The sequence below is a fragment of the Patella vulgata genome, chromosome 5, assembly GCF_932274485.2.
Source record: "Patella vulgata chromosome 5, xgPatVulg1.2, whole genome shotgun sequence".
In the NCBI taxonomy this organism is placed as follows: Eukaryota; Metazoa; Mollusca; class Gastropoda; family Patellidae; genus Patella; species Patella vulgata.
The window spans coordinates 73,847,334-73,871,103 of NC_065883.2; the positions used below are offsets into that span (position 1 = coordinate 73,847,334).

Below are 23,770 nucleotides of genomic sequence, written 5' to 3' on the forward strand. Positions count from 1 at the left end.
TGGGTAAGACGGTGGCTCGCTAGCCTGGAGGTCGGGTGTTCGATCCCTGCATTGGCCGAGAAAGTTCATCCAGATTTTCCGGCGTGGTTCCCCCTTGTCAGTGATACAGGACGGAGGGCCTGACAAGGACAGCTGTCTAGCCCTTCGGATGAGACGAAAAACCGAGGTCCCGTGTATACATTGGAATGCACGTAAAAGATCCCTTGGCAGTTGGAATTCGATATAAGAGTAGGCGATAGTGCCGCTGCCCGGGCAAAATTTCCCTCATAGCACACTGTATGGCGTATGCCCGTCTTCATTAGCCCAGCATAGGAGCAGAACAGTAGGACGTTAAACTCCATTTCATTTCATTTAATCCACTTATATCAAAGTGCTACCTAGGACCGCGCCTTTAATAACAACGAAACCTAATTTTAAAGTAAGGGTAATTTATGTTAGTCAATGGCACGGTGTATGGGGCCAATATTTTACACACAATCCAACATGGAGATTCCCCATTTCTGTCTAAACCTAAAATAGTGTGTACACGTCTACCAGCTCTAGACCAAATTACTGGTAGGGAAGAATTTAGCCTTAAACTTGGAAGAAATCGTTTTGCAAGCTTATAAAGATTTTCTTGTGTAGTTTTTATCTTTAGTGAAAGTATAATTAGAATCAGTCCTCTTTAAGGTAGAACAAGTCAGATATGTATTTTCAAAGTGAGAAAACCCCCACAGGTACTATATTAAAGTAAAGGCACAAAAGGTACCAGGTACAAAGAGATACCACAATTCGCATTACTATAATATTTCTTATTGAGGGTTAAAGCGGAAATTGCAAATTTTCTAAGAAAGTCAAAACGTAATTATTTCTATGTCTTTTGCTCAATAGGTTGTCAACTCACAATTATACGATCACAGGTGTCATTCTCACACTTAAAACGCATTTACACAGGAAATAATAACACAATTACCTCCCAATTACCTCCATTGTTTTCTATTCTCCACCATGGAGTAGCTTTTTTTCAAACGTTTAAAAATGAAGAGAAAAATGATATTTTTGCCAATTTCTCAGTTGGCAATAGTGAATTATAGGATTAATAGGATTATTCTTTAACAAGGTAGGACTGTTTATGGATACTATCTATTTTCAGGCTTTATTTTAATAAATTTTAAAAATATAACTTAAAAATGTGCAATTTCCGCTTTAAAGAATAAAGATATCCCCGTGATGTCAATGACCTATGTTAGAACTGACCGATTTAAAACTCTATAAATGTAACCTTTATTCTGGCACGTTGGGGCTTTAAAATAAACCATAATACGCGAGTAAACAATGGGGAAAATATCAAATATCTACACATTGGCTTACCTAATTATTCCTCCTTCAATTGGTTCTCAACTATATAATTTCAATTTAACCTTCGAACGTAGTGGTCAGATATCATCGATTCATATAACCGCGAGTTACAAATGCGCATAATGTATTATCTATTTGATAACGAATTGACCTTGATAAGAAAAACATCGACTGATTCTTAACAATATGAACAGCAAAGACATTTCATTTTAATATGGAATAATCATGATTTAGTGAATACGGGCAAACGCCATGCCGTGAACTATGTGAGAGATTTTTCCCAGACAGTGGAGTTTAATTCTGCTTATACATGTACTCTAGAATTCCAAAACCAACTTGTCAGACCCCCTGTCCTTGCACAACTGACCACAGGTACATGAGGACAGGAGGGCCTTTACCTATGTCACATGTGATTTTTTCTTCATATTTTTACATCGTTTTTTTTCTTCATATTTTTAAAAATTTTTAAATCTTCTTTACTTTTATTCCTATTTGTTGCTAAATCATATAATATTTACTATCAAACATGATCGTATTTAACAAAAATACCTTCTGATGTAGGCCTATATAATAAAAGATTATATAGGCCTACATCAGAAGGTATTCTTTTTAATACGATCATGTTTGATAGTAAATATTTTCAAATATCCCGCATGGTCTCTATCGGCATGTTGGCGTATACACATACACATTGATCTTTTTAAACAGAGAAATTCAACACCTCGTTTGACGTCAATTTTTATTATGAATTAATACAATGACATTGTGATTCAATTTCATGGATGCAAAGCATTAATTGTGATATCACATAATGTCTATATCATTATCTCGTGCTTTGAGTGCCCATCCTGTCCCACATCTGACGATAAAGGATAAAGCACACGGCCGAGAAACTTTTCTCATAAAAAGTGTTGATTTACAAAAAAAATTATGTAGCTGAGCAGGTACCCCCCCCCCCCTCTTGATCCGCCCGATTAGTTGTTCGGCGGTATACGATGTTGTTCAAATACTCCTATTACAGAATCACATTAAACCAGAAACGGCTCGACTTGAGCCAACCAGCAGGTAAGAATCTGTTTTTAAATTATACCTAGGTAAGGCGGATTGATTTGGCGGGGGAAGACCCGATTGGCGGCCATCTTGATTCTTGTTTCATGTTTTTTTTATAAACATTTGGGCAAGAGTATAAACCCGGACACGGACTAGAAAATAACTTATTACACTTTTGTGTTAGTTGAAATGTTATCTAATTTATATTTAAAAAAAAAACCCCAAAAAACTCTTTATCAAATAAGCAGATATGCCCCCCCCCCCACACCCCGTTCAACCTCTGTGTAATATTATTTCACTGATTCAGTCACAGTTAATAAATGATAGAACTAGAATCGAGTCTGTGGAAGTTTCATTATTTTTTCCAGTCAGCGATGCTATATGTGATTCTTTCCACCTTCCAGTTTTAAGCAATTATTGAGAATTTGCCAAAGACTCCATTGTCGAAAAACTGGTAACGATTTCATTTTCTTTTTTTTTATTACCTGCAATGTCCTACAAATATTTAGAAGATAAAGTATTTATATGGCACTTATATACATGTATGCAACAGAGAGAGAGGGAAATGAAATAAACAAGGTCTTACCATACTCCTCGCAGTGATTCGTTTGATTAGAGCTAATCCCACTACGCACTGCTGTAAACAAAGCAAATTCTTGTTCTAAATTATGACTGGTCAATAGTCCGATTAACAACCAATAGCTTACTGCGTAACAATACCAAACAGAGCTCCAAATTGGACCAAATATGTTTACATAACGTTGTATACGTCATGACTCACGATTTTATTATGCCCAATTAACCAGTGCATAGCAGAATATTGCAGAAAAACTAATTGTGTGACAAATAAGGCTATCAACTGTCAACACGATATTTACTCTGTGGATATAATATGAACAATAGACTTATTGTTTTGAGACGAACAACACTTTCGCCGTTTTTAATACCTTAAATCACTGTCCAAAGTTTTAGGGAAGACCCCAGATTAAACGAAGGGCTGTCACGTTGCTGTGCTTTTGTATAGATTTGATTGAACGCGAAGAATAGACACACTCTTTCAAAAGCGCAAGTGAGCCCTTAGAATATTCTATAGAATACTACACTGGTATTCTGCATAGGCGTTGAAGCTCAAAGTAATTCAGGGGGGCATAAGAGAAAATTGCCCGAAATCAATATAATATAATCAATATAGTATATATATCGAAATCAATATGATCAATATATAGTATATTGTATTGATTATATATAATCAATATAATATAATATAAATCAATATAATTCTAAAACTAGGTATTAGATTAATTAAACAATATTTTGATATTCAGAGATAATCGTCTCACAAGATTGATCGTACAAATGAGGACTGGGGAACAAAAGTAAAACATATTAGAAATATTCAGAGGCACGTCCATACGGCGTCCAGCAGAATGTTCACAATTTCGTACAGTTTCTCAAGTAGTCCAATAGTCTTTTTAGAAAAAGTGAGAGGCACGGCCATGACGTCCAGCAAAAATGTCCACAATTTCGTCCAGTTTCTCAAATAGTCAGGCAAGGTCACTATATCAGCTGATATAGTGTTTTGGTCACTGCCGCACCACCGAAAACGGGCGAATCCACCCTGGCAACCGGCTGTTTCCTAGCAGTTTTCCATTTGGCTCGTTTCCTCTGTCGTTTTTCGGGCAATACCTATTTTCAGGCAATACCGTTTTTTCGGGCATACCTATCATAAGAGAGCTTCGGGCATATTTTCGGGCTTGCAGTGGACAAGAAAAAGACGAGAAAATACTTTTCGGGCAGTGTGGATCTCATAGAAATAAGTTAGTTATATTTTTTCTCTAAACGTAAATAGAAAAAAAAGGTCGTCGAATTTTTCATTGCCCGAAAATAATTTTTTTTTTGGGGGGGGGGGGGACGGGGGTCCTGCCCCCCGGCTCCTACGCCTATGGTATTCTGTAGGACTTTTTGATAAGAGACATAGCCAAGTAAATGTAAAATAGAACCCTTGAATACCGAGTTACGGTAAGACACTTGGTTAAGTGGAAAAATAAAAACCTTTGAATATGGACCCAGAATACTGATAAGGCCAATTGCCCCTATAAGTACCACTAGATTGCAAATATGTTTTCGCTCCTACAAAGCCGGTCTAAATGAAATTTTATCAGTGTTTAGTTAATAAAGTGATATTCGTTTGCCATGTTGTTCAACACAAAATTTAATAGTATTAGTTCAGCGATGATATTCTTCTTGGAAATCCGGATTATTTATTAATAGTAAAATTCATTGTGCGCAAGGTCACTGGACAGAGTTCAAAGTCGTTCGCCGCGTCACGTGATAATTTTTTCCACAATCGACCAATCATGTCATTCGCTTAATTGTGTTGTTGATAAACACCAAATGGCGAGCTCCTTGAACCGCATGAACGAACGAAGCTCCACGCTAAACGAAATGGCGACAAAAGCTCAATTAACTTGTATTCTTCACTTAGATAGTGTTAAGAACGAAGGCGCAGAACCCTTTACAAAGACAAGATGGGACAAATGTCGTGACGTAGCTGAAGAATGGTTACAGTTGGATGGAAATGACCAGTGCATCGCAGCATTTTTTGATACAAATGGATTGATTACAAAAGATGTTGAAGATACAGTCGGTAGTGGTTTCGGATTTCACCCAACGTGCTATAGACGTTTTACGGACAAAACAAGGCTCTTAAAAGCAATTAAAAGATGCGAGAAAAAAGCAAAACTAGAGAGTAAGAAGAAGGCAGCATCTACAGTCTGTCAAACCGAAACTACAACTGCTATTAGTATTACTACGCCCCCTACTACGCCTCCTTCATCAACTTTAATTTTAAAAACTAAAAGTGTGTCTCGTTCACCACCTACACCTTCAATGATCCCACCAAAGAAATTAAAATCACATCATCGCGCAGTACTTGTTACTACTAGTACTTCATCAGAGTTAGGGAAGTCAGTTTTACCAGATATCTGTATAATTTGCAAGAAAAAATCCAAGTATGTTCGAGTTGGGGCCACACAAAAGAGGGACAATCTAGTCCAGTGCGAATCAAAAACAGCAGGTTAGATATTATGTACGGTATTATTTTATTTGAAGCACCAATAACACTTAGACTGCTGTTTTGATTGATAAATCTGGTGAAAAAACTAGCCTTATTTTAACTACTAAATGTGTTGTAACTTTAGACTTATAATATAAATGCAATCTGAGCCAGTATTTGTCAAGGGAGGTAATAAGTGTCGGATTTGATTGCCTACATGTACAGTAGATAACAAACCTTATCTCTCAACCCTCTGTGTTTCGAGATAAGAAATGGTGCTATTAACTTCAACGTAGCACATGCTGTAGCGATTCGCACCCGGCATTTGTAAACAAAATTGACATTATTTTTAATCAAAACAACGATTGATTATTGTTATTCATAATATTTCTGCCACACTCAACTGCAATTAAGCATATAATCCTACCTGAAATGGGTACAAATCCCCTCTTTTTAAATCAAAGCGCCAGTAGATTGCTTTTTCCGACATTTTAAATTTACGTCTGTAACACATAAGGGGGGTCTGGTGTGCAATAGCCAATCAAAGTACTAATCTGATCAGAGTTGCGCAGTACTAATATTATTAAGGTCCGAATCAATTTTGATAAAAACAACGCTTGATTTACTTTATTGTCAATATTTGCTGATAAATGAATGTTGTTTCAGTAAATTAGGCTGTGTATGTGTAATAAGTACTAATAGTATAAAATTAGCTTATTTTTAAGATGGTACATGCATTAATAAAGAAATTGAGTTTGCCACTTGGAGCTTAAAGTTAAAGGCATCCAATCATAGCTAAAAACAAGCACCTCAGAATATCTCGGCGTTTTTAGTTACGTTCTCATAGTTACATGTACAGTACCGTACCTGTTATAATTGTTTCAAGAAATCGGAATAATCAGAACGATTCTTGGTGCTATTATCAGCTTTTAATGACATCAAGTGTTATTTGAATTCATATATCTTTTGTAAGCTTATATATTTTACAGGTTCATTGCTTCAAGCAGCCGAACAGAAGAAAGATGATAGTATTCTGAATCACATTAGAGACAGCGACTGTATAGCTATTAATGTAAAATATCATCGTGTTTGCTATAAAAATTATTGTAGATTTCTATTTGATAAATCTCCACATGTCAGGTAGGCTTTATAGTTTTTTTTTCTACATGTATCTTTTTGTCTCCTCTCCATTTTTGGAAGAAATGAAATGGGGTTTAACATCCTACTGTTCTGCTCCGACTGGGCTAATGAAGGTGGCCGATGTGCTATGAGGGAAATTTTGCCCGGGCATCGGCACTATGGCCTTCTCTTATATAAAATTCCGATGTATAAACGGGGCCTCGTTTTTTTTGTTCTATCGAACGACCAGACAGCTGTCCTTGTCAGACACTTCGTCCTGCACCACTGATATGGGAAAACCACGTTGGACAATCCCAATGAACCGTCTTGGCCAACAGTGGGATCGAACCAGTGACCTCCAGACTAGCAAGCCAGTGTCTTACACACTTAGGCACTGTTTTTAGAAAGAACCTTTTCTTACTCACTACATAGGTAGACACAAAGGAAGTGAAGAACGTAAAGAGCATAATGCTTGACCAATTACAGTGTTTCTAATAATTATGATGTGTACTTATTTGTGGTTAATATAACTCAAATGTCAATATTTTATATTTCAGTGCTGTTAATGAACATGATCAACTCTATTCTGATGTCTATTTTATATTTCAGTACTGTTAATGAACATGATCAACTCTATTCTGATGTCTATTTTATATTTCAGTACTGTTAATGAACATGATCAACTCTATTCTGATGTCTATGCTATGTTTTGTGAAGATGTGTTACAAAAGAAACTGATAGATAATCAAGATATATTACCGATGACCAAGTTAACAGAGATGTTTAACAATATGGTTAAAGATAAAATTGGTGAAAATGCAAAGTTTATCAGGTATTTATTTCATTCCTCTTTTTGTATTTGACCCCTCCATTGGCCGAGAAAGTTCAACAGGATTTTCGACGTGATTTCCAATTGTCATTGGTGCAAGACAGAAAGTCTGACAAGGACAGCTGTCTAGTTGTTTGGATGGGACAAAAAACGAGGTCCCAGGTACACATTGGCGTGCATGTAAATGATCCCTTGGTTTGCAGTTGGAATTCGATATAAGAGTAGGCCTGGGCAAAATTGCCCTCATACCACACTGTATGGTGTATGCTCGTCTTCATTAGCTGAGTAGGATGTTAAACCCCATTTCATTTCTTTCCTCTTTTATTTTATTGCTGAAGTAGATGTATAAAGACTGGGCATGCTCAAGATGTGTTCAGTGTCATAGCGAGGGATGGAGGGGGGGGGGTACTCCATGGTGACAGCCCCTCTTAGACCCAGTCTCCAAAAATTAAAACCTTATGAGTATATTACATATTATGCATCGCTATCTGAAATTTTCTTGTACAATAGGCACTTGTTTAATGCTTAAAATACTACATGTATGGTCTTTGTTTCATAAAAGAATATGTGTTAAGTGACATCATAATTTACAAATCTTTTCAGGGCTGATCGATTAAAATATAAAATAAAGAAAGACTTTCCTCAACTAACATTCTGTTCTCAACATAGAAAAAATTTGAGTGAATTAGTGTACATAGATGCCTTGCCAGTAGAGAGTTTCATGGACACCCTTCGATTTTCAACAACTGAAGAGAGAACTGGTACTAATGAGAGTGATGTTGACCTTGATGTTAATCTGGAAAAGACACTATTTGATGCTTCTCTCATTATTAAATTTTTATTAGCATGTCCATGGCCACCAACATCTTCAGATCTTAATTTGTCATTAGCAGATAAACCAGGAGTAGCATGTCCACCACCTGCAGACCTTAATATGTCATTAGCAGATAAACTAGGAGTAGCATGTCCATGGCCACCAACATCTTCAGATCTTAATATGTCATTAGCAGATAAAACAGGAGTAGCATGTCCATGGCCACCAACATCTTCAGACCTTAATACATGTATGTCATTAGCAGATAAACCAGGAGTAGCATGTCCATGGCCACAAACATCTTCAGACCTTAATACATGTATGTCATTAGCAGATAAACCAGGAGTAGCATCTTCATGGCCACCAACATCTTCAGACCGTAATATGAAAAGTGCACGGGATATTGTACCTTTGGAACTATTTAATTTTATTTCATGGGTCACAGGATCATCAGAGGAGCCCACCTTAAGTGAAATGGTGGATGTTTCAGACTATATTAACCCCAAAATACGATCTATATGTCGAGATATAGTCTATTTAGCATCAGGTGGCAGAAAATAAAACTCTTAAAGCACTCAGTCTTGGCTTAACAACATGGTCCCTGTTTCTCGAAATCTTAACTAAAGATAAAATTCAAATTTTAGTAGATACTTCAATTTTGATTGGCTAAGCACTAAAATCAATCTAATATTATCCAATCAAATTACTAAAATTTGGATTTTTATCTTGGTTAAAAATTTCGTGAAACAGATCCCAGACATCTTACCGGTGCATCACAGTTACTGACAATATTACACAAACTTGGCCATTATTCATCAACTCCTACAATTATTGGCTTTATCAGATAATATGTAATATCCGGACTGAGGGGATTTTGTCTGTTTTTAGAAGCCATGTTTTCACGTAACTTGATTGGGGGGGGGGGGAATTTCTCAGAATGTATTTTTCAATACTTACATGTACTGTCCATTTACTATATATATTGAGGCCTAAGTAAATTTTTGAATTATTTTCTGTCAACTTCTTTTTCCGCCACTTAATTGCGGAGTCCTTTGTACGTTTACACCCCTCAATGTTCCCCAAACCACCTAACCATTTGATCAAGAAATAACAATCGCTCCCACTCCCACAGTCAAGCTATCATAAAGTAAGCCGTCACACAACAGTTGGGTTGCCTGTGAGTGATACCCTGACATTTTTTCCCAGTGCTTGCCCCATGGGTGTTTTTTTCGAGTATTCTAGTATTTTACTAGTAAGATTGGGCGTCTATACTTTCCATATATACCAAATTTGCCATACTTTTATTGGAAATAACCACCCAATAAATATTTTCATGGCAATGTATCTTTACATGTAACTTAAGTAATCTTCAAAATGTAAATTAAGCGGGTCATAAATTATTTTGCATAAAAACTGCATCCAAACAAAATATGTCACCAACAAGTGATGAATTGGATTAGCATTTATTGCGTGCCAAGTATAAGGCTTGCATCCACAAAAGATCTTTGTCAGTGGATGCAAAAGCATCGCCAAACAATAATGGTTGAACTGTACAATATGTTCATAATAATGGATTGGAAAATGTATGGATGACTAAGGACCCTGCTCCCAAATCCTTACTTGACGTCGTTCAGTGTAACTGTAAAACCGGATGCAACAGTGGACGCTGTATTTGTTTTAAGGGTAAAGTTTCATGTACTGATTTGTGTAAATGTTTGACATGTAAAAATATACTCATTGTTGAAACCAATGAAATTGATATTGAGTTAGATGTCGATCAAAATATCTTTTGGGACTCTTACACCTTTTCCCTACATGAATGGGCTGTTAATTTGGCTCATCAAATCTCTGTTAGTTTCGTAAACGAGCAATTTGTAAAGTAAATCGTGCACATGGCTTTGTTTACAAATTCTATGGCACTTGACCCCATACCGTTTGACTGCATACCCCTCAAGCAGGACCAATGATTGGCCAAATTTAAAATCGCTGTTCAGGATCCAACTCACACCTATATGTATGCAAATATGGTTCCACACTATAAAGAAAAAAGTTATCAATTTCTGACCCGTTTACAAATTTTATTGGAAAACTTTGTTCACGTGATGATTCCACGATTATTGATTGTCCGATTTTATAGACCACTTTAGCAAGAGCAAGGATGACGAAATTTCAACCTGAGAATTCAGCCTATATATTTCTTTTTGTTTTTGTATACTTTCGATAGAAATGAAATGAAATGGGGTTTAACGTCCTACTGTTTTGCTCCTATAATGGGCTAATGAAGACGGGCATACGCCATACAGTGTGCTATGAGGGAAATTTTGCCCGGACAGCGGCACTATCGCCTACTCTTATATCGAATTCCAACTGCCAAGGGATCTTTTACGTGCATTCTAATGTATACACGGGACCTCGGTTTTTCGTTTCATCCGAAGGACTAGACAGCTGTCCTTGTCAGGCCCTCCGTTCTGCACCACTGACAAGGGGAAACCACGTCGGAAAATCCAGATGAACTTTCTCAGCCAATGCAGGGATCGAACACCCGACCTCCAGGCTAACGAGCCAGCGTCTTAACCACCCAGCCACCGTGGCTCCCACTTTCGATAGAAGGTCGCTGCAGGAGTCATACGAGCGACTTTTAACTCTATGATGTCATTCATTCAATTAACCAATCGGCGTTGGTGTTTCAGGTAGGTATTCAGAAATACATCTGCTTTGACTTGTCTTCCGTTGCTGCAAATGTCTACCCACAGTTCCGCTTGCCAGGTCATAAGAATTCAACCCAACGCACCATTTAATTGGCTAATCCCCAATCTGATTAAAATACAGATCTATATTTCATTTCGTTTTTTTATACACCCACATTGAAATGTGGTCGTCTATTGTTGTCGTCCACAATTGCTTGTGGACACTCTAGAGGCTAAAGTAAATATCCGATTGACTTTAAATTTATACACAGTGTTTAGGGTCATGAGACAAAGATGCCTATTGATTTTCAGCGATTTCCAATAATTACTGCCAGAATTATGGCCCTTGATCCCTTCAAAAAATCTTGTGGACGCTGTAGAGGTCAAAGTTAATATCCGATTGACTTTAAATTTTTACACAGTGTTTAAGGTCATGAGACGAAAAAGCCTATTAATTTTCAGCGATTTCCGATAATTACTGCCAGAGTTATGGCCCTTGATCAATTCAAAAAATCTTGTAGATGCTCTAGAGGTCCAAGTTAATATCCGATTTACTTTAAATTTATACACAGTGTTTAAGGTCATGAGACGAAGAAGCCTATTGATTTTCAGTGATTTCCGATAATTACTGCCAGAGTTATGGCCCTTGATCACCTCAAAAAATCTTGTGGACGCTTTAGAGGTCAAAGTTAACCAATTAACTTTAAATTTATACACAGACGAAGAAGCCTATTGATTTTCAGTGATTTCCGATAATTACTGCCAGAGTTATGGCCCTTGATCACTTTGAAAAATCTTATGGACGCTCTAGAGGCTAAAGTTAATATCCGATTGACTTTAAATTTATACACAGTGTTTAAGGTCATGAGACGAAGAAGCCGATTGATTTTCCGATAATTACTGACAAACTTATGGCCCCTTGATCACTTTGAAAAAACTTGTGACATTCTAGTGGCTAAAGTTATCTGTGATTGACTTCAGATTGATAATTACTTCATGAGTTATTACTCTTAATCAGATTTTAGTGTATTTTAAATGTTTCATTACCAAAAAAAGTAAAAATTATGCGACAACACTTGTTGACTGCCCGGATGATTTAGCTGCTGTGGGCGTATGTTTTGTTGCCTGGCAACCTATCTTTATACTTTTGATGGCCTACACTACATGAAGATCTGACTGGAAAGTCACCTTTGATGTCGTATGAGCAGCTTTTGACCCTATGATGTCAGACATTGATTAATCAATCAGCGTTGACGTTTCTAGTGGGTTAACCACAGTTCCGTGCATTGCACACCAAGAACATGCCATAACAGACTGTTTCATTGGCTAATCGCTCACATCAAGCAGAACAACTGTTATATAACTTTTCCAGATCCTAGTGTAGTAAAGACAAGTGAAACAAAATTTTGAACTATAAAAAAACAAAACGAAATAGGATCTGTGTTTTAATCAGATTAGCTAATCCCTCACATCAACCAGAATATGGGGTGTTGGATGGCCAAATGGTTAGCACGTGCGCGCTGTATCATAAAGCCTGTCATTGAGTCAACTGGCGTGGTTTCGAAACCCCAATTGTATGTGACAAGGAGTGGGGTCGCCTGTCCAACCTCGAGGGTTTTCTCCGGGTCCTCCGGTTTCCTCCCACTGCTAAAGACCCCTATGCGCAAGCGAATTATTGAAATAAAATTAAACCATACGTTTGTCCCAAAATGACCTAGTGTGTGTCAAGTGGACGTTAAACCCCATTTCTTTCTCTCTTCTCCCAACCTCGTGGGTTTTCTCCGGGTCCTCCGGTTTCCTCCCACTGCTAAACACCCCTACGCGCAAGTGAATTATGGAAATAAAATTGAACCATATGTTAGTCCCGAAATGACCTAGTTTGTGTCGAGTGGATGTTAAACCCCATTTCTCTCTCTCTCTCAACCAGAATGTGGGTTATTTAGTAACTCTTCCAGATTCTGTGTGTATTGAACTACAAGATTTTAAATTATTAAAAACGAAACAAGTTAGGATCTGTGTTTTAATCAGACTGAGTTATAAATGAATCTCAAATAATGTTTTTTATTATTATATCTATTTAACTGTTTCCATATAAATGGTTGCCGTTAGTTACAAGTTTGTCAAATAGTACATTTTTTGAAAAATTTATTTAATAAAATCAGGACACAGTAAGAACTAGCCATTTCTACCAAGTATAGTTTTAGGAACAAAAGTTTTATCTTTTAAACTATCAACTTCCGTAAAGTCTTTGGTTTCTTCAAAATCTTTTAATTTTCTTTCATCCCGTTCCTCTTGTATACTCTTGGTTTTCCATGGTGTATTTTTATCTTTTCGTATGATAGTTTCGAAATTATAACCTATCACTCCCACTACAGCAGCTACAGGCCACGTTATATAGACCGCATAAGTTCTCACAAACCCCATTATTACCGGCCACATTTTCACAGAATTGAAGTTAGCAGACAAAAACACAAAATATAACAATCCGAAACTATTATACACAACCTGAAAAAAAAAAACGAGAAAAATTATTAATTACATGTAAATATCAAAAATACAATATTAACTTTTCATCTTCAGCAAACCTAGAAGTTATACATGACATATTTATATTGAATTAAAGTTACTTATTTCTGCCATCATTTTGTTGATTCTTTCCTTGATAAAGACGAGAGAACCCTCATTGAAGCATGTCCAGAAATTATCTTTTAATAGGACTGTGTATTGCGGCCAGAAATTGTATCGCAATATACATGTATAGAGATACTTGACAAAAATTATTGCAGTATTGCAATACTTCGATAAAGTCGGGGTTTACCACAAAACACAGTTTTATTTTGAATAGTTTTATTGTTTTCACAATTTTGGTCTTGGACACTTATTGTTTACTGCAAAGCCTAAATGTATAATATGATTGATTATGTGAATAACATTTATCACTTTATATTTGTTTTTACAACTTTGGTTTTGGCTTAGCAGAAAAATTGTTTACTGCAAAGCCTTGTGGGTTTTCTCCGGTTTCCTCCCACTGCTGAAGACCCCTACGCTCAAGAGAATTATTGAAATAAAATTGAACCATGCATGGGTTAGTACTGAAATGATCTAGTTTCTTTACACCCTTTAATTAAGCCTATTATGGAATAATCTAATCCCGTTTGGAATTTAGTTCAAGAAATACTTTTTTTTGTGTCCTTCACAAAAACATATTGGTAACCAATATTGCTATTGGCTATCGATGTATTAATGACATGTACTGTACTGTAGCCTACTGTAGTTAATTTCATTACTGAGAAATATGGTTCCGAACGGGTGGGAGGTATTTCCCAGAAAATTTCCAAATGTTTTATGGGTTGCAATGTGAGCGATGTGATTTAGCTGAGGACACTCAAAAAAACAATGAAATAAAATAATCTCCTGAACAAAATTCCAAATGGATTAAGGAATAATCTAATTCATTGACCTTCAAATATCATTCAATAAATAGTAATAGCATTATCATAATGTAGTAAGCTACCAATCAGAAGATACAGGCATTTGTATTGTTAGCATACACAGTGATTTCGGTGAATATTTAACTTGATAAACTTACTTAATGATAATGACGGTAAGGATTTAGTTGTAATAAGAATCGTAATCAAGTGATTTGTCAACGGCCTCCGGTCGAATTATCGTGTACGAGAGCTTATGACGATTTGCATAAGCGAACCCGGCTTTCTTGTGTACGTATACAACTGCTCCGAAACCCACACAGGACATAGCAGTAAGTACGCCAGTTAACATAAGTTCAGGGACTTCATGCCATCCCTGTTTCCACATAGACAAGCCCTTCACTGCTGCTACTCTTGCGGACATTTTACTAGCCCCGATTGTCACACTACTAATTCCATAGGTTCAAATATTCAATCAGGGGAGATAACTTCGATTACGTCACCTAGAATAACGGGATTGGAATATGTTGAAAATAATAAAGTTATATTCGACTTGGCATATGTATAGGTGTACCTATTAGTTGTGAGTATACTTTACTTGAAATTTCTTAAGAAATGAGGTGTAACCATTCCACGCAAATGATTTAATTTTATTTCAGTCGATCAGTACGTCTGTATAATCAAGACTGTATGTTATATCAATTTACGGATATTCTCAAGAACTAGAAACCACTTTTGCAGGTGGATCTTGGCAATTCATGAGAAATTATGAATCAAATCAGCGTGTTTGATTCCATTTGCAGAATACTGAAATTTTGTGTTTTTACTAATTAGAAAACTTTGTCCCTATATTAATGAGTGAAACTAAAATGATTCATAGTCCATTTTTAATCCGCAAGATAACATATCATGTCACATGACTGTCACGTGCCAGGTTGAAGTTGATAATCAACAGAGACAGTGACTGGAAGGATATGTCAGGTTGATATGATTGCATGAAGTGGTGTAGATTCAGTCGGAAATGGTGTAAACATCTGGAACGTGAAATGAAATACACAGGATGATGTCCTTGTCAAGCTTAATTTACTTTAGAAATTGTGATAATATAGATTTAAAGCAGTGAAAACATCGCACCTTATTAAAAAATAAAAACAATCGTAAACGAAACAGCCTATTTACTGATTAAAGATCTAACGTTGAGGTACTGTAAGTGTAACATCAATTTAAATCAAGTTATCGTGACAATGCCATTTCATTATTATGAATGAATGATTTGATTATAAATTGATGACTGTTCTTCTCCAGCATACATTTAATATTTATTATCAATTCAATTATCAATTCCATTAATTCAAATTAAAAAAAGGAATTAGTTTATTAAATAACAATATAATTAGCTGGTTCAAATCCTGTTCAAAGAAAATGGCAGCTGTCGTGTAAAGCCAACACATCTGTAGGAAAATCAATGAGCTTTAAATTAATAAATCTATTTACATGAAAGTGATGAATTTAATTACGTATCAGCATTAAGGTGTCACCTTATTATAGGCCTACAGTGCACGGTGGGAGTTACATGTAGTGATTGAGTTGATTGACATGCAGATCAGGATCAAAGTTCCTGTGTATAGATTTAGCATTTATAGAATTTTTGTTTTATTGAATTGTACAGATTTGTTATCAAGAAAGTAATAACCTAGTCGTCAATTTAGACATAAGAATTTTAGTTAAGTCAGTTATTTTTTAGTGTCCGCAGTTGTGTTAGAATTTTGAGAAAATGGAAGATCAATCAAATTCGGATGGAAACATGAATGTGTCACAAAGTTCTTCATCAAGCATTAATTCTCTGGATCAGATTTATCCATCTTTGGAACCGTTTACTCATCCGATTGATACCGATGACGATGATGACAATAATTCTCAAACCAGCAGTGGGGGAACGAAATCCTCTCTGCCTCCATCCCCGAGTCACAAGAAATATCTTTTTCCCAAGAAAGAATACGTTGATCATCTTCGTCCAGAAGAAATTAATTGGTTTTACCAACAAGAGGGTGAGAAAAAATGGACTCCATTCATTGGTTACGATTCTTTGAGGATAGAGTGTCGATATCGAGCGCTGGCTATTAATTCATCCGATGTGAGTAAAGATATAGACGTAAAGGAGAGAATTTTAGTGCGTGGTGGATTGTATGAAGTGGATGTCGACAGTAAACAATGCATACCTGTATATTGGTCAGGTGAGCAAATTTTATCATTTGATATCACAGTCGTTGTTGTTTGTATTTTAGAGGAGAGCCGAAAAAACTCCCCTTAATCAACAAATTGAAAAAATCGCTCCCCTTAAAAAGCTCTCCCAGTTTCGATAAGAAGAGTGATTTAGAAATGAAGGAGAGTGATCTGATATTAAGGAGAAAGATTAGTTGTGTGTATGGGAAATGGTTCTGAAGATCAATAACTGCATGTTAGGGGGTCATTCCTGCATTCATAAATGATAATAAACCCCCTATGACTTTGTAAAGGAGAGTGATTTTCGATTTTAAGGAGAGGGAAAGAACCTCCCATCGGTCAACATTCAGGTGAGCGGAGGCGCTCGAGAGCGATCGCTCGCCTTAAAAAACAATGACTGATATCATGGCCGAATGGTCCGTGGTTTTTAACGGCACACTAAGAAAATGCAAAAAAAAAACGTGTGATCCCAATTGAGTATTCACTGGTGTCTACTGGTAAGTTCATAGCTTGAGTCATTCTATGTGTCTATGACTAGACTGTGTCTATGGTTGTATGCTGTGTATGGCCGAATGGTCTAACCCAGTGGTTTTTAATGGCACGCTAAGAAAATGCAAAAAAAAACCGTGTGATCCCAATTGAGTATTCAATGGTTTCTACTGGTAACTTCATAGCTTGAGTCATTTTAAGAAAATGCCAGTTTGATTAAAATACAGGTCTATATTTCGTTTCGTTTGTTTTTTATATTTTCGAATGCCTACACTACCTGAAGATCCGACCAGTTGTAGTGGGAGGTCGCGTTAGAGGTTGCACATGCGACTTTTGACCCTATGACGTCAGACATTGATTAATCAATCAGCGTTGATGTTTCTAGTGGTTTATCCAGTTTCGAGCATTGCACGCAAAATGCCACCATCCAGAACGCAGGTTATATAACAACTCTTCCAGATCCTAGTGTAGTACAGACAAAACGAAATTTTGAACTGTAAAAAAACGAAATGAAGATGTGTTTTAATCAGATTGAGAAAATGCAAAAAAAACATGATCCTAATTGAGTATTCACTGGTGTCTACCAATAAGTTCATAGCTGTGTGTTTTTCTTTATTTAGTTTGAATCATTCTACATGTATGTGTCTATGACTACTGTCTGAACAGTGGTAAATTATAAACGGATTTCTTAGATTGTGAACAAACTACTGAATAAATGTTATTAAAAACTTGCCTATGTGTTTGAAATCACTTCCCTTTGAATAAAATCCATGGAACAATTAAATATCCTAACGAAAAAAATAGTTCTCTCTTGAAAAGTCAATGTTTTTGCTTGTATTTTCGACAGTCTCCATCACAACATTGCACATGTCACGTGGTGAGCTAATCCGTCGTAATATTTTGAAGGGGGGTAAAGATTGACAAATTTTAACAATCACATGTGCTGCTATCAAAACAGCACACAACCTTTTCGAATGTTTAAGTTTGGGCAACAAGATTAGGAACTCAAGACAATAATATTAATTCGGAAACAATTAATTGATTGTCAGTCTACTAAATTTTATTCACAATGAATATATCACTGATTACACGTATACTCGTAAATATTGCTTTCACATAATCATCGACCCATAATTGTAAATACCCTGTATCCTGTATATTACATGTATATTTTCATAAACTATATTAAATCCCTGCATGCCAATTATTATAGGCAACATTGTGGCTAACATTTACAAATAAACACACTCTATTTCATAATTTTAATTGATCATATTTCATAACAGGGTTTAATCCTAATGCTCTGTGGTTATTAGTCCATTTCCGGGGGTTGGATGGCTGAATGGTTAGCGTGCGCGCGCTGTATCATAAAGTCTGTCATTGAGTCGACTGGCGTGGTTTCGAATCCCCGGTTGTACGTGGCAAGGAGTAGGGTCGCCTGTCCAACCTCATGGGTTTTCTCTGGGTCCTCCGGTTTCCTCCCACTACTAAAGACCCCTACGCGCAAGTGAATTATGTAAATAAAATTAAAAACCATATGTTAGTCCCGAAATGACCTAGTTTGTGTCGAGTGGATGTTAAACCCCATTTCTCTCTCTCTTTTTATTAGTCTATTTATAAAATTTTATGATTACCCGGGAAAACAAAAACAAAAAAGGTCACCGCTTGTTAATAATTTCCATATTTAATTCACGTTCCGAATGTTCATGTCAATAATATTCCTGATTAAATTACTCTTTTTTGTTTATTCGACAGATACTGAAATCGAAACATTCTTGAAAAGAACAGTTCGGGGTGTCTAAATATCGTTTGTCGTCTTTATAAAAATGTATTTAAAACAAAAGAAAGGCATCGCAGATTGCGTGTATTATTGTGTGTTAATTATGCAGACCGTGGGAAAAACTTGTGAAAGTTTCATGCCAAATTTAACCATTTTCACTGCATCTGTGTAGCATACAATAACTCATATGGCATGGTACCTTTTACGGTAATAGAATTCAAAGCGTTGATTGGCTGAGGCATGATCGCGATCTACAAAATGCCATCAGGAAATAGTAAAGATATTTAAGGGTGAGATTCAAGACCCGTAAAACGAATGTCGTTCTTCTTTTTACTGCACCTGTGTTCAAAAGAAATAATCCCACCCAACTCTCTAACCAAATAATTAATACAAGAAGAAAACAAAATAACGGACTACGGGCGTATTTATGGTTGTAAACGCCCAAACTCATGGGTCCGAGAGCAATAGTGTATTCATACACAAATTTGGATTGGCGGAAAAGAGCCAAATACCGTTACGATATAAACAAGTCTTGCTGCGACCCCCTTGTACGAAATGATCTATCCCGATAAGTGACGTAATTAGCTTCCATGTTTGTATTTCTCGATGTCCAAGTGTGTGATGAGTTCAATTTTACAAGAGAGAACCTTTTTATTTGCTAGGATATTTAGTTGTGCAATGGATTTTATTTAACGGGAGTTGATTTCAAACACACAGGTAAGTTTATAATAACCAAAGTTAAGTAGTTTGTTCATAATCGAAGAAATTCGTTTATAAGATCGGAAGGTTCATACAGTAGTCTGTGTCTATGGTTGTATGCTGTCTATGATTTGCCATGGGTTTTTTTTGCAAAATTCAAATATTTTTCATATATATTTAGCCAGGTGTGCTGCTATTTTTTCATGTGTTTCAAGGTGTGCCTTTGGCAAAAAAAATGTTGAGAACAACTGGTCTAATGCATGCACTTTAGCATTCTGCACACAGCGGACTATCTACTTCGAGAATAGATCTCTGCCCTGAATGGCGGCCATATCTAAAAATTAAAATGCTATTTTTTATGTGGTTCTAAATAAACCTTTTCTATTTTATTAAATGGAAACAAAATAAATACTTCTCAAAATTGCGAATTATACTTAGGAATTAAAATGTCTGTCAAGTAGCTAAGTGTCTGTTCTCTAGTTGCAGAGAGACAGCATAAGTTTAGTATACCACTTTATATCATTATGTCTGTCATTCGATCCCACTCTTAGTGAAAATAAGAGGCTTGAAAATATTAATAATATTGGATGAGTTGTCAAACACTACATGTACATGGCTTCATTTTGATAGAAAGTGCAAGTGTGATAAAAATAACTTGGGCTAAACTTTTCGAGAGTAATTTCAAACACACTCGCAAAAAAATTGCAAGAGCTATTAAGTCATAACCAATCTAATTAATACACAGATCCTATTGTATATCATGAGGTCTGTCTGTCATTGAGTCAACTGGCATGGTTTCAATTCCCGGATTGTATGTGACAAGGGAGTAGGGTCGCCTGTTCAACCTCTCTGGGTTCTCCCGTTTCCTCCCACTGCTAAAGACCCTTACGTGCAAGCGAATTATTGAAATAAAATTAAACCATATGTTAGTCCAAATGACCTATTTTGTGTTGAGTGGACGTTCAACCCCATCTCTCTCTCTCTCTTTCTATAACTATATGTAGTATACACAGTTACACAGTGATGTGTCAGTGTTTCTCAACAATAAAATAAATATACTGAAATAATGGGGAGCTTTTTTTCAACTGTAATGCTAAACAAACATACTCTCTTACATCAAGATTCTTAGACAATTATCCAGAAATTATCTGTTCCAGTATCTTCCAAAGCATAATAATAAGATTTATTTTCTAGAGTGCTGAACATTCAGTCAGTTTGACTGTTTTTGTGGCGCTTAAGAAAGGATATTATACATGTAACATAGATAAAAAGCACACTTAAAACAAAATTAACAGATCACAAATTTGATGAGTTCCATACACAAAATATAACATAAATTTAATTTTGATTAGTACATGTAGTTCTAAAATATTCTATTTTTTTAAGCGTTCCTTGAAGGTTAGGATGTTGACGATTGAGTCGTTGTTGTTGTGTTTTTAAATTGAATTTAAGATTATTTTTAGAACCTCCGTAGACATGAAATTAATTAAATTCAATGCTTCTTTTGAACATGACTCACAGTGTAACCTTCAAGACAGCATTAAAGTCTGTTAAGGTAACATAAATTTAATTTTGATTAGTAGTTCTAAAATATTCTATTTTTTTAAGCTTTCCTTGAAGGTTAGGATGTTGACGATTGAGTCGTTGTTGTTGTGTTTTTAAATTGAATTTAAGATTATTTTTAGAACCTCCGAAGACATGAAATTAATTAAATTCAATGCTTCTTTTGAACATGACTCACAGTGTAACCTTCAAGACAGCATTAAAGTCTGTTAAGGTAACATTTGTACAACATGTATGTATGTATTTGTTTGTGCAAAACGCATTATTGATTTTTGATTTAAACTTCGTTCTGATGTGAAATGACATGAGAAACACGTAATAAGCCGTCGTCTCCACCTGCAAGTATGATTTCTAACAACAAGTCGGACAATCTTTATTCATTAAAAAACACATTAAGTCAGATACATGTAATCTGTTTTTAAAAAACACAACACAATTTATATGGAATACAATCACTGGTTTATACACATGTAGTAGTGATTGTATTCCATATAAATTGTGTTGTGTTTTTTAATGTGCTCAATCACCCTAACCCTAACCCTAGCCACTCAAGGATTAAATCTGTTCTTAGCTTTAAAAAAAACCCGACATATTCTATTCACTGCCTGTAAAATGCAGTAATTGCTCTTTTAGTCTGTTTATGAAAGAAAGGTACATTTCGGATTTTCAGTTTTTTCCTGAACAATGAAGTAATTACTATTTTCTTAAGACTGTGTTTCTTTTATGGGGAAGCATTTTGATTTAATGGAGTAAAGAAGTCCTGTTTTCCAAATATTCTTTCAAAAGAAATATAAAATTAAAATGTCATGATGATAAAATTGATGGACGCCATACCCAGTTCATGTTAAGACTTACAGGAATATTTGGTTCTTTATGTGTGTGTGAGGGGGGGGGGGCTGTGGATACACATGTTGTGGTACATGTACCTGATTTTCACTATTTTTATTATTTTTTTTTGTAATATCACGACTTTCACAGTTTTTATTACAATATATATTAATAAGTGATAGAAGACTACAACAACTCTCGTAAAGTTGATCTAAAGTACATGTAGCCGATCAGGATTAATCCAATTCACTCACTACCAACCCTAAACGCTCTTATTACGTCACAATCATTTTACCTATAAATACTGAGGAAGGACACCTCCTTTAGTCCGAAATGTTTAGAATAAATTAGTTTATAATCTACCAGGAGTTCGTCTATCTTCTCTGGTTAAAGGGGTTGCCTTTCTACTTATATATATTAGTAATACATGTATTCTTTGTACTATTTTGGCACAATATAGACTGGTTGGTGCTGATTTGCCATAAAACAACATTCATTCATTCATTCTTTCATTCATTCTTTGTACTACATTAAAAGATTGAAATATTAGTTTTAAAACTTCTTGTTTCAATTTAACCCTGCTATGTTTTTTTTATCAACTTGCCAAATCTATTTTGAATTTACTGTAGATGTCATTTGACGGTATAATCGAATTCAAAGTACTTTGACGAGTTCGTTAAATGCGCTGATTAGCTGTAAATAATTAGCTGGACATAGTTGAAAAAATTGTCAAATCACACCTAGAGGTGATTTGGCAATTTGTGGTAATCGCTTCAGAAATCGGTGTCGATAATTTTGTTGATTAGGGTGATTGATTTGGCGTGGATGGACGTTAAAGATGACAATTTGATTGAATGCAAATAACTTTATTTAATCAGTGGTCGATAAAAATGGCTCTAATGTTTAAAATGTGTTCACCTGAATATATAGAAGTGCAATGTTTGCCCACAATTTTTAGGGAGTCATGGTGGAGGGCCTGACAAGGACAGCTGTCTAGTCGTTCGGATGGGATCAAAACCGAGGTCCCGTGTACATATTGGTGTGCAGGTAAAAGATCCCTTGACAGTTGTAATTCGATATAAGAGTAGGCCATAGTGCCGCTGTCCAGGCAAAATTTCCCTCATAACACACTGTATGGTGTATGTCTGTCTTCATTAGACCAGTTCGGAGCAGAAGAGTAGGACGTTAAACCTCATTCCATTTCATTTTATTTCTTGCCCACATTTTTGGTTGCACCTTCCGTACAGGTATGCCGCTGTCTGAAGTTGGTCAGTATGAATGTGTATTGAAATTAAAACGACCCCATTTCTTTCTATTTTTCTAATTATTATATTATTAAATGTATAAGATAATATGAATGGTGGTACATTTTCATGAATGTTACAGTTAATTTCTACCTCACATTAGTTTTATACATGCACCTGTTTTATGGAATAATCTACCATTTAGTTTAAGATATTGTACATCTCTATATTTTTTTAAAAAACAACTTAAACACATTTATTTAATAGGCTTTTAACTGACTCTGTATACAATCGTTAACATGTCCATAATCTTGTTGTTTATTTATGATTACATTGTCATTTTGTAAAGTGCCTCTGAACAGGTTATATGAAAGGGTGCACTATAAATATGCTGTAAAAATAATAATAATAATAATAATGTACAATGTAGGTCAGCTTCTGTCACCCAGGTAGAAACTGACTCGCCTACGGGCAGACAAATCAAGCCGTCCAAGTAAGTCAGTTAATAATGTTCTAGATCACTAACCAGGTGGAATGTTTTAACCCCATTTCATTTAATAATAATAATTCTTTATTACCTGACAGGAATTCTTAAACATAGACATAGAGAAGAGATGGGGAATT

At 35.7% G+C, this 23,770-nt stretch overlaps 2 protein-coding genes across 3 annotated transcripts in view; both read left to right on the top strand.

Moving 5' to 3' along the window:
* Nucleotides 1-4,754: 4,754 nt before the first annotated feature.
* LOC126822361 (uncharacterized) lies at nucleotides 4,755-9,103 on the top strand. Of its 2 annotated transcripts, XM_050551226.2 has the most exons (5): nucleotides 4,755-5,464; nucleotides 6,433-6,583; nucleotides 7,224-7,394; nucleotides 7,995-8,265; nucleotides 8,446-9,103. In XM_050551226.2, exons 1-5 carry the CDS (start codon nucleotides 4,783-4,785, stop codon nucleotides 8,764-8,766), a joined length of 1,596 nt encoding a protein of 531 aa, XP_050407183.1. In that variant the 5' UTR covers nucleotides 4,755-4,782; the 3' UTR covers nucleotides 8,767-9,103. The 2 variants fall into 2 exon arrangements, with proteins under 2 accessions (XP_050407183.1, XP_050407182.1); XM_050551225.2 differs by having other exon boundaries at nucleotides 7,995-9,103.
* Nucleotides 9,104-15,924: 6,821 nt separating this feature from the next.
* The window catches only part of LOC126822349 (phospholipase DDHD1), a 43,648-nt gene continuing 35,802 nt past the window's right edge, over nucleotides 15,925-23,770 (top strand). The window contains exon 1 of the mRNA XM_050551199.2: nucleotides 15,925-16,554. Within this exon, the coding sequence (XP_050407156.1) occupies nucleotides 16,095-16,554 (460 nt within the window). The 5' untranslated portion in view covers nucleotides 15,925-16,094. The remainder of the gene's footprint in view (nucleotides 16,555-23,770) is intronic.